Below are 10,931 nucleotides of genomic sequence, written 5' to 3' on the forward strand. Positions count from 1 at the left end.
AAATGAATGTTGCTGAACGGCTAAGGGCAGTCAGGAGGCAGCAAATTTGTGAAGTCTGCTTGACTAAACATGATAATAGATGCGGTTTTTCGTTAATTCAATGTATAGCACATAGGTGTAATGGAAATCACCATTCACTCTTGCATTGAGTGGAAGAGGCGGTCCAGCTGCAAAAGGCCAAAGAAGATTGTCCGGTTAAATTTAGAACGATATCCGTCACACTCTACGTTGGCAAGCGACAATTAGGTTGGGGGGGGGTGTGCCGTGCTTATGCACTTCTTCTAAAATTCCGGCCCCTAGCTTAGGCTAGTTCGCCGACTGGCTTGCTGAGATCCGCTGCTACGTTGTCTCGATCCCTCGGCGGTTGTGCCACAAACTTCCTCACTCGAATCCTCCTGACTTCCCCCGGCGTCGAGGGTGGTCCACCAGTTCCGGTGAAGGAAACTTCCGCACTGATGGTGACCCGACTACCGGCGGCTATCGCAGGGGTCGCTTTCGCGCATTGCGCCGACTTCGTCTTCGGGTTGCAGAGGTGGTCCGACAGTTCCGGTGGTGGATGACGTCCGCACTGGCGGTGCCCTACATACCCGAAGCATTTCCTTCTTCTTTCTTCTTTCTTCAGCCGTTTTGAGGATCGAGTGGCGAGGTCGGTCCGACGATTCCGGTTGGCAGAAGACTTCCGGTTCGCTGGCGCCCCACTCGACTGTGCTGTATTTCTCTCCAAACCGACGCTTACTTGCTGGTCCCTTCTCCATCGACACTCTTTGCGTCACGACTCTGGTTACCGCATACCACGTACCTTCATCGCGACACATTCGCTCTGCGATGTTGTCCGCCCTTATGGCAGGCATTCTTCTACGTGCCTCCGCAAACCTCGGGCAGTCGAATATCACGTGCTCTGAAGTCTCCTCCACGTTGAAACACGCCGGGCAGAATGGCGATGACGCATGGCCACACCGGTGCAGATATTGGCGGAAACAACCGTGTCCAGATAGGAACTGAGTAAGGTGAAAGTTCACCTCACCATGCTCCCTGTTTACCCACGTCGACACATTGGGGATGAGCCGATGGGTCCACCTTCCATTATCCGCATTGTCCCACTCCTGCTGCCACTTCACCATAGAGTCCATAGTCTCACCGCCTTCCTCACATTTCTGGTATCCCTCCGTTGGTAGCACTCGATATCCTCTGCTAGGGTTATGCAGACAGGAATCATCCCTGCGATAACGCAAACTGCCTCCAACGAAATAGTTCGGTACGCACTCGCGATTCAAATGGCCATATCGAGGATGATACTATCGCAAGAAGACGCCTACTTCTGCCTTTCGGACCGCCGACGTTCGGCATGATCCTTGCTAACGCACTGATCATTTTAGCCGCCTTTTCACAGGAATAGTCCACGTGAGTGTTGAAGTTCAACCGGTCATAAATCATCACACCTAGATGTCTCAGAGTCCAAACCGACGGAATGTCGTGTCCTCCGATGGTAATCTGCATCCGCTGGATTACTTTGCAGTTGCTGACCAGCATCACTTCCGTTTTGTGATGAGCCAGCTGCAGCTTGACTCCATTCATCCAGGTTTCTACTGCGTCGGTCGCTTCCGCCACCAGCATTTCCACCTCCTCCAGTGACTCACCGGTTATCGTTAGGACGACATCATCCGCGAATCCGTAAATCTTTACACCTTTGGGCAACTTCAGCATCAGCACCCCGTTGTACATCACATTCCATAACGTCGGGCCTAGTATGGACCCTTGTGGAACGCCCGCCGTAACCCTGATCGACTTCTGCCCCGAGTTCGTGTCGTAAACCAGAATCCGGTTCAGGAAGTAGCTCCTAAGGATCTTACACAGCAAGTCGGGGATTCGCATTCCATGCAGCGCTGCGGCGATGGCCTCCCAGCTGGCGCTATTGAACGCGTTTTTGACGTCAATCGTCACTACCGCGCAGAACCGATTGCCGCTCCTCTTCTTCTTGGACGCCCTCTCTGCCACTGAATCATACACGGTTAGAAAAAAGTACCTAATTTTAGGTACTTTTTTTTCTCTTGCATCTCCCTCCCTCTTTCCTTTGTTGTCATAAAATGAAGAGCAAAACCACTCAACAAGGGCATTAAAGTGTGGGAACCCAACGTTGAGTAATCTCATGTTTACAAAAGTTGAGTGAAATTTACCTAACTTTTGGTTAGTTTCTATTTAAAATTAAGTATATTTTACTTAATATTAAGTGAATTTTACTTAATTTCAATTAAAAAAACTTTATTTTGGGTTCCTACACTGAACCTCCGATTTGAGTGAAAAGTACCTAATATTAGGTACTTTTTTCTAACCGTGTAGGGTAGTTTACTGCACACGTACTAGAACATCCATAGTAAAGCAAACCATGCCATTCAGTTACCCTGGCATCACCGAAAGTTGTGATTTTTTTGTTTTTAAGAAGGTTGCCGCTCCACGCTATGTTTAATAAACTAAAAACAATCATTCAGTAATTATCAAAATAAATAATGTAAATCATTTCTTTATAGGCCCGACATCATGCTGACTCCATATAAGAATTCTTCATCACGGAGGAGGGAATTGACGGACATTCACAATCAAAGGGTTCCCATGGTTTCTGTTTCAGATAATAGATAGGATCCGGCCGAAGCAGCCATGAATTAATGATGTTGGTATGTATTTCAGATACACGTTATTTCGCAGTGAAACTGTATCGATTATTTATTTATATTTCAAAGCCGAATAACCATCCTCTCACCGAACGTTCTGCTGAAATTAAGTGGTAAAATGTTTTTGACATTACCCTTGATATAGTAAGCGTTACCATGTCGCTTCTTTTTGTGTAGTGTTAGAAAACTATAAAAACAGATATAACACCATGAAATGAAGAGATAGCGATTTGCTTTCTTATACGACAAAATGTTTTTCCGAAACACCTTCAACTTTGGAGAAATATAGAAATTAAAATAAAAAAGTTATAATGATAATTTTAATTATAAGAGGGTATTGACTTTTGGAAATTTGGTGTCCTCAACAAAGTGTCTTGCAATAGTCATTTCTACAATGTCTCCATACAATATAAATAAAAATAGCAAGAAAAAAAACCGGAATGCCCCCTTTTAAGTCAGTTTTTCTTATTCCTCAAATAATGTTCTCTAAAAATAAATACACACTCCATAACACATCAAAAGTCTCGAATAAATTGTTTCGCCAATAATACCAATGTCCCACTATTTTCTAATCCATCCCGCTGTGCACCGCCGCGCCGCCGAAGACTGTTCTCGCCGTTCTCGGACCCGAGCACACCTCTTAATGCAGCGCACCGCGACTAACCGCATGCTTATTCTTACTTCCGTACCAGTTTGCACAACAATGTCCACACAAAGTATAACCGCCCTAAGCTGCTTACTAAGCAATGAACTACCTTCTACATATATGACGCTATTGCCCTTGACCTCGAAGTGATTTTGCCAGACAAAATAATCTATTTTCCATGCAGTCATTTACAACCCAACCCTCACCTGACGAACACAGTACGAAGGAAAAAAATCATCCAGGAGTCATCATGACAATATTTTTTTTTATTTTTTCAATACACTCTATGGAATATTTGTGTTTCTATTGGATCATTTTGATAATTAAGTTGTAATAGTTTCTTCTGATTGCTGCTACAAGTTTCAGACGTGCATTCAAGTCAGCTGTCATTCCAAGCAAACTGCTAACAGTCAGTGACCGAAACACCCACAAAGCATACAAATTTGCTGGATAATGTTAGTACCGCAACTTACCGACTACTCTCCAGACTCTGAAAGTATATCCTTTTAGTGAAGTAAATGAAATCGGCCAATATTCCGTTCAGCGAACGTATTAGTTATAAACATTGTGAAGAAAGATAATATCAAAACTTGACATTAATAATACATAATTTTAAAAGTAAGTATGTAAGTTCTACTTTAAATCAACAATAAATTCTTTTTTCATTTCTTCCATACCGTGTCGAAAAAAAAACTGTGGAATAGTATATATCCGGTACGTCCCTTGGCGGAGGGTGTTAGAATTAGAATTATGATAAATGTTGACCTTCCAATTGGGAATTCTTCCTATTCCTGTGTATACGATGAGGTAAAGACAAAAAACAATGATAAATTTCAATCGTACTTCAGTTAGATTTACTTCACATGTTTTCATTAGCTAATGCTATCTAGTGTCTGCATGTAAATCGTTTCAAACACTTACACTTCTATTGTCGTGGAAATAGTCTTCTGCAAAGTCACTGTTTTGCAATCTTCCCCTGTTAAAACCAAAGAAAAAAGTTCAGTTTCTAATCAGCATTCAGAAGCATTACCCGTTCCGATAAATAATACATGAAGGCCAGAATTTGCGTGGACGTCAGCACCGAATTAGTCACTTTATTTTCGGATCGATTAAAACTAGTGGCTGCCGGTCGGATAGTCTCTAGTAGCGACTGCGTTTTGAACGATTCCATATCTCGAGCGAGGAAAAGTGCGACACAGAAGTGCAAGTGCTGAGTACATGATTAAAATGGATTCGACTCCGTGGAAAAGCATTCCGGAGACCTTTGCCGGGGTGGATGTGTTCATAACCGGTGGATCGGGATTCATGGGGAAGGTTTTGATCGAGAAACTGTTACGGTCGTGTCCGAAGGTTCGAAACGTGTTTGTGCTATTGAGGCCTCGTAAGGGCAAATTAGCCAAGGAACGTGTGACCGATCTTGTGCAAGTTCCGGTAAATGGAAAAATATTCATGAGCAAAGTTGAATAACTTTTACAGCATTTGTACTTTTAGTTATTCGACAAGCTACGTGAAGAGAGCCCGGAACAGTTTCAAAAAATTGTGCCGATAAATGGAGACTGCTCGCAACTGAAACTGGGCCTAGAAGAAGACAATATCAAACGAATGGCAGATGTTCAGTTCATTTTCCATGCAGCGGCAAGTGTACGGTTCGATGACCCATTAGATAAGGCCTTGCTGCTGAATACACGTGGAACGCACGAAGTCTTGCGGTGGGCCAAAACTTTGTCGAACCTGAAAGCAGTTGTGTACATCTCTACCACATACTCCAATCCTGAAATAAGTCACGTGGAAGAAAAAATATACCCAGCTAAGATCGATTGGCGGAAGGCTATTGAAATTGCGGAAACAGTTGATCCAGATGTCCTGAATACGTTAGCTGAGAAGTAAGACCTGTGATTTTATTATGCTACCAATTTAAAAATAATTATCCCAAAATAGGTTATCAGGTTTTGCCCCAAATACGTACACCTTCACAAAAGGTCTCGCTGAGCAGATTTGCTATGACCTCCGCCAAGAGCTACCAGTGATAGTTTTTCGACCATCAATAGTGATAAATACCGAAACGGAACCCATGCCCGGCTGGATCGAGAACTACAATGGCCCAGCCGGTCTTATGTCAGCACAAACCACTGGAATACTTCGCACCACATTTGTCAGCATGGATTGTCACATGAATTGCATACCGGCGGATGTCAGCATAAAAGCCATTATTATAGCTGCCTGGAAGAAATCGCATAGTCCTGAGGGCGAACTGGCCATCTACAACAGCGCAGCAGAGCCCAAAAAGGCCATGAGCTATGAGTTCCTATATGAAGAATCCGATTACTTCTTCCATCGTATTCCCATGTTGAAGATGTTATGGTCACCCTCGATACAAGCAACGACGAACAGTATGTTATTCACTCTAATGTTTCTTCTGTATCAGGTCATCCCGGCATTGTTTGCCGATGCTATACTAAGAGTATCCAAAACTAAACCTTTGTAAGTATTATCAAACAATATGCTTGACTTGTCCGTAGTTCTCATTCAAAATGTTTTCAGTCTCCTGAAACTGCTGCGATCGATCTTCCACGCTCAAAACTCGCTGAAATACTTTACCACGCATGATTGGGTGTTCGAAACGGACAATTTTCGTAATCTGTCCAAGAATCTTTGCGAGTTGGACAAAATCCACTTCGACATTTCATACATCACGCAAGGTTTACTCGAGTACTGCAGTCTGTGCATTTTGGGTGGCCGGCGGTACCTGTTCAAGGAAACGGACGACTCCATCAAGCTTGCTTTCAGAAGATTGAAACGATTCAAGATGGCGGACAAGTTGCTGAAACTGGCTTTGTTTGTTGGATTTGCCTACGTGCTACGGAGCTATCTACCAACGAACTTGATGCAACACGAACAAATTTTAACTGATTGAATGTGATCTAGATCTTAGTTCCTACCAAGGAAAAATCTATGTTAAGTTTATTCATAATTGTGAGTTATTAAAATATAATGATCGACGGTAAAAATTTCATATGATCGTTACTTCAAATAGACCCGCTGTAATGGGTTGTAATTGTTGGCTGTTCATCGTTTCTTGAAAACAGTACAGGTTTTGGTACGACTTTTTAAGTATGGGCCCATCCACAAAGTAAGTTACGCATTTAGGGGACGGGGGGGTTTCGAGCAGTGTGACGATTCATACAAAAATTCTAAAGACTCAATACAAAAAGTGATACGAAGGGGGGAGGGGTTAAAAATTGCCGATTTTTGCGTGACGTACTTTGTAGATCTCCTCTATCATAATAAACAGCAAATAGGTTATAAATTTATTCTGTGTCCCGCACGTCTGCTCATTTTAATAGTGTTCATCCGCAAGTTACATAACGTCACCATCACCCACCCCTTCGTAACGCTTTTTGTATGGAAAAGTTCTAAAATTCATATAGGCCGTAACACTCAGACAGATACCCTCCCACCCCCTAAATCGTTATATAATTTGTGAATGGGCCCATAATGGATTACTATTTGCACGGCCATGTTACCTGAATTGAACGATATTTACAGACTATTGCAATACTAAGTTTGCACTAGGAGCGTGTAAAATTGTTTTGGGCTATATTAGTTTAATTTCTTTGTCGAAAATTTAAAAAAAAAAAACGCCGTTCAGTGCGTACCGCGAACATGGTATAAGCCATTGAATTTATCGTACAATAATATTATAAGTGTTTTTCGGTTCTGTTATCCATCCGCATCTGTTACTGTGTACTTGATGCGAAGGTAAGAGGTATTTTTTCGTTGTCATTTACTTACTTGATACTTGATGGGCTACAGCTCTTCGATGAACCTACGCCGAATGGAGTATCCTTCTCCACTGGACTCGATCCTGGGCCAATCGCCTCCAGTCGCCCTGAACATTGAGCGCCCTCAGGTCCTCTTCAACTGCAAAAAGCCATCGTGTGCGTGGTTTTCCACGAAGCCTGCGGCCTCTTCCGGGTTCTCTACTAAATATTATCTTCGCTTGACGTTCTTCCGGCATACGAACAACGTGACCAGCCCACCGTAGTCTGCCGTGTTGTATAAGCTTAACAATATCCAGCCCTTTATACAACTGGTACAATTCGTGATTCATGCGCCGCCGCCAGATACCGTTCTCCTGTTTACCGCCGAGTATTGTCCGCAGCACCTTACGCTCAAACACTCCGAGAGCTCTCCGATCAGCCTCCTTTAACGTCCATGTATCATGGCCGTATAAAGCCACCGGGAGAATCAGAGTAGTATACAGCGCGAGTTTTGTTTTCGTTTGCAGACTACGGGACTTACGCTGGTTACGAAGTCCGTAATAAGCTCTATTTGCAACTGCAATACGCCCTTTCACCTCGCGGGTAACATCATTATCGCAAGCCACTAAAGTCCCAAGATATACAAATTCTTCTATCACTTCAAATTTTTCATCATCCCGCACTATTTCGCTACCACCACCACTAATGAACCCACATTGATTGCCAGCGACCATGTACTTCGTTTTGCTGGTATTGATCGTGAGTCCAATCCTCGTTGTCTCCTTCTTAAAAGGCGCAAAAGCCTCTTCCACGGCACGGCGATCAATTCCGATAATGTCGATATCGTCCGCAAATCCCAGGAGCATATGCGATTTTGTGACAATGGTACCGCTTCTTTTCACACCAGCTCTCCAGCTCTCGAGCGCTATATTGAACAGTAGGTTCGAGAGTGCATCACCCTGCTTTAATCCATCTAAGGTAACAAATGACGTCGATATTTCATCCGCAACCCTTACACTTGATTTCGATCCGTCCAACGTTATACGAATCAGCCGTATCAGTTTCGCCGGAAAACCATGTTCAAGCATAATTTGCCATAATTCATTCCGTTTCACTGAATCGTACGCCGCCTTGAAATCAATAAACAGATGATGTGTCTGCAAGTTGTACTCCCGGAATTTATCAAGGATTTGTCTCAGGGTAAACATTTGATCCGTCGTTGACCTGCCCTCACGAAAACCTGCTTTGTATTCGCCGACGAAGGACTCTTCAAGCGGTCTCAATCTGTTGAACAGAATACGGGACATAATTTTGTACGCCGAATTAGGGAGGGTTATTCCTCGGTAATTGGCGCACTCCAGTCTGTGCCCTTTCTTAAAGAGAGGGCAAATGAGGCCGTCCAGCCAGCTAGCAGGCATTTCCTCGTCTTCCCATATTTTCGACATAATATGGTGCAGAACTTCATAAAGCTGCTCACTGCCATGTTTGAGAAGTTCAGCCGGGAGCTGGTCCTTCCCCGCACCCTTATTGTTTTTCAGCTCTTTGACAGCTTTTTAACCTCATCTAGTGTAGGTGACTCCACAGCTTGTCCATCGTCGCTAATATTTATTCTGTTCACCGATGCACCGTCACTTCCTCCATTCAACAAAGTCTCGAAGTGTTGCTTCCACCTGGCAGCCACTTCAGTTTTATCTGTCAGCAAATTCCCTTGTTGGTCGTTGCACATGACGGGAGATGGCGCTGTCTTTCTCCGCACGCCATTGACAGACTCATAAAACCTCCGCATATCGTTCTGCTCCATTTTTTTCCTGCGCCTCACTAATAACTTGTTCTTCGTACTCTTTCTTCTTCCTGCGGTGGGTTCATTTTTCGGCTGCTCTTGCTTCCTTGTACCGATCTCTATTCGATCGGGTACCTGACACCAACATCCGGCTTCTGGCAACGTTCTTCTCGTCTGTCACTCTCTGACACTCCACATCGAACCAACCCGTCCTGGGTCGCCTCTGTGCAGTGCCTACCACTTCTCGTGCTGTTGTGCTCACCGCTCCATGGATCGACTCCCATAGATCGTTGATGTTGTCGCTAACGTTGATTGCACTTATCCGTTCATCGAGCTTCTGGCGGTACTCAGCCGATACTCCTTCCGCCGACAATCGCTGGATATTGTAACGCATCGTTCGCTGTGATCTTTCGTTCGATACAGTTGACAACCGTGATCGAATTTTACTGACAACGAGGTAGTGATCAGAGTCAATGTTCGGACCTCTGAATGTCCGCACATCGATAACATCCGAGAAATGGCGCCCATCCACCAGAACATGGTCTATCTGGTTGCAAGTTTCACCATTTGGGTGTCTCCATGTGTGCTTTCGGATGTTCTTTCGTGCAAAGTAGGTGCTACTGATGGCCATCCCTCTGGCAGCAGCAAAATTTACTAGCCGTAGGCCGTTGTCATTGGTAGCGGAGTGAAGGCTCTCCTTCCCATTTATGGGACGGAAAAAGTCCTCTCTACCGACCTGGGCGTTAGCGTCTCCGATAACAATTTTCACGTCATGCTTTGGGCACTCTCCATAGGCTTTATCAAGACATTCATAAAACGTGTCCTTCACGTCGTCGGATTTATCGTTTGTCGGTGCGTAAACGTTGATTAGGCTGTAATTGAAGAATTTGCCCCGTATCCTCAACACACAGATTCGTTCGCTAATGGGTTTCCACCGCATCACTCGCTTCATCTGCTTGCCCATCACTACGAAACCAACTCCATGCTCTGCTTTTTCACCGCCGCTGTGATAGATGTTATACTTGAATGCAGTATTGGTCGTGGGATCCACGGCTCGGAATTCACGTTCTCCGGATCTAGGCCATCGGACTTCTTGAATAGCAGCCACGTTCACTCCAACCTTCTGCAGTTCACGAGCCAGAAGGCTCACTCGTCCAGGTTCATTTAGGGTCCTGACATTCCAGGTACCGAGTTTCCAATCATAGTCCTTATTTCGTTGCCGGGTCGGTTGCCAAAAATAACGTTTTTTTTTCTATCTCCATCTTCGTGGAATTTGGGAGGCTTCAGTAAGCTACTTTACCGGGGTCGCGTTACCTACATCGGGATGGTGGGGCTGCCACCTTAGGTATAGCCGACGCGATACAGCATTTCGTTAATCAGCCGCTGGCTACCAGCCAGACGCTGTTTGAGCCGCACCTCCTGGTGAGCAGACGCTCGAGGCGTACCTTCTCACTCTAGCTGATGTCAGAAGGACAACAGTGCCCAGGCTGCACTACCAGCTAAGTACAAAACCCTTAGCTGGCGGTCTTTTGTCATCGGACGACCCGTGGAAGCGTGAGATAGGGACTTGTGGGGACCAGAGCTCTGTTGGGCGCTCCTTCCTTGATGTCAACCCACCATTTTGCAGCCCATTGTCATTTACTACGATTTAAAAACAAATGGGAGGTAGAACTAAAATATGGAAATATTTTGTGAAAAGTGATTCCTCGGGGTCAGTGTAAAACATGTTGTTCAGTTGTAAAAGAGCAGGAAATACCACAAATTTGGGGTCTCACCTGAGAAAGCATCATAAAACGGCTTATGATGCGGCTAATGGTACTGAAACTGGAGCATCGAAAGCAGTTCCCACATCGATCAAAGAACAGATAAAAAATTCAAAACTTTACAATATGATTGATTAAAACAGTGCAATGTTATGATTAACATATTTAGTAATAATTCAGCTCACGGAAATCAAACCATCAACAAGTACGGAAGTTCCGGCAGAGAAACGCACAAGAACGCCTCTGACAATTACGGAATCATTCACTCGAGCCCCTTACTTCTGCGAGTAAGTAATTAAATTGGAATTTTATCTG

The 10,931-nt window shown here is 44.4% G+C and overlaps 1 protein-coding gene across 1 annotated transcript; it reads left to right on the plus strand.

The window, feature by feature from the left end:
• The first annotated feature begins 3,989 nt into the window (after nucleotides 1–3,989).
• On the plus strand, nucleotides 3,990–6,308 carry LOC134221050 (putative fatty acyl-CoA reductase CG5065). Its single transcript, XM_062700227.1, has 5 exons — nucleotides 3,990–4,119; nucleotides 4,189–4,743; nucleotides 4,804–5,195; nucleotides 5,251–5,793; nucleotides 5,854–6,308. Exons 2-5 carry the CDS (start codon nucleotides 4,531–4,533, stop codon nucleotides 6,224–6,226), a joined length of 1,521 nt encoding a protein of 506 aa, XP_062556211.1. The 5' UTR covers nucleotides 3,990–4,119; nucleotides 4,189–4,530; the 3' UTR covers nucleotides 6,227–6,308.
• The last annotated feature ends 4,623 nt before the right edge of the window (nucleotides 6,309–10,931 follow it).

Source organism: Armigeres subalbatus, chromosome 3 (assembly GCF_024139115.2).
Source record: "Armigeres subalbatus isolate Guangzhou_Male chromosome 3, GZ_Asu_2, whole genome shotgun sequence".
Taxonomy (NCBI): Eukaryota; Metazoa; Arthropoda; class Insecta; order Diptera; family Culicidae; genus Armigeres; species Armigeres subalbatus.

Coding starts and splice junctions, on each gene's coding strand:
- LOC134221050 (XM_062700227.1), top strand. CDS start 4,531: ATGATTAAAATGGATTCGACTCCGTGGAAAAGCATTCCGGAGACCTTT. Junction 4,744..4,803: donor CCGATCTTGTGCAAGTTCCG/GTAAATGGAAAA, acceptor TTGTACTTTTAG/TTATTCGACAAGCTACGTGA. Junction 5,196..5,250: donor CTGAATACGTTAGCTGAGAA/GTAAGACCTGTG, acceptor ATCCCAAAATAG/GTTATCAGGTTTTGCCCCAA.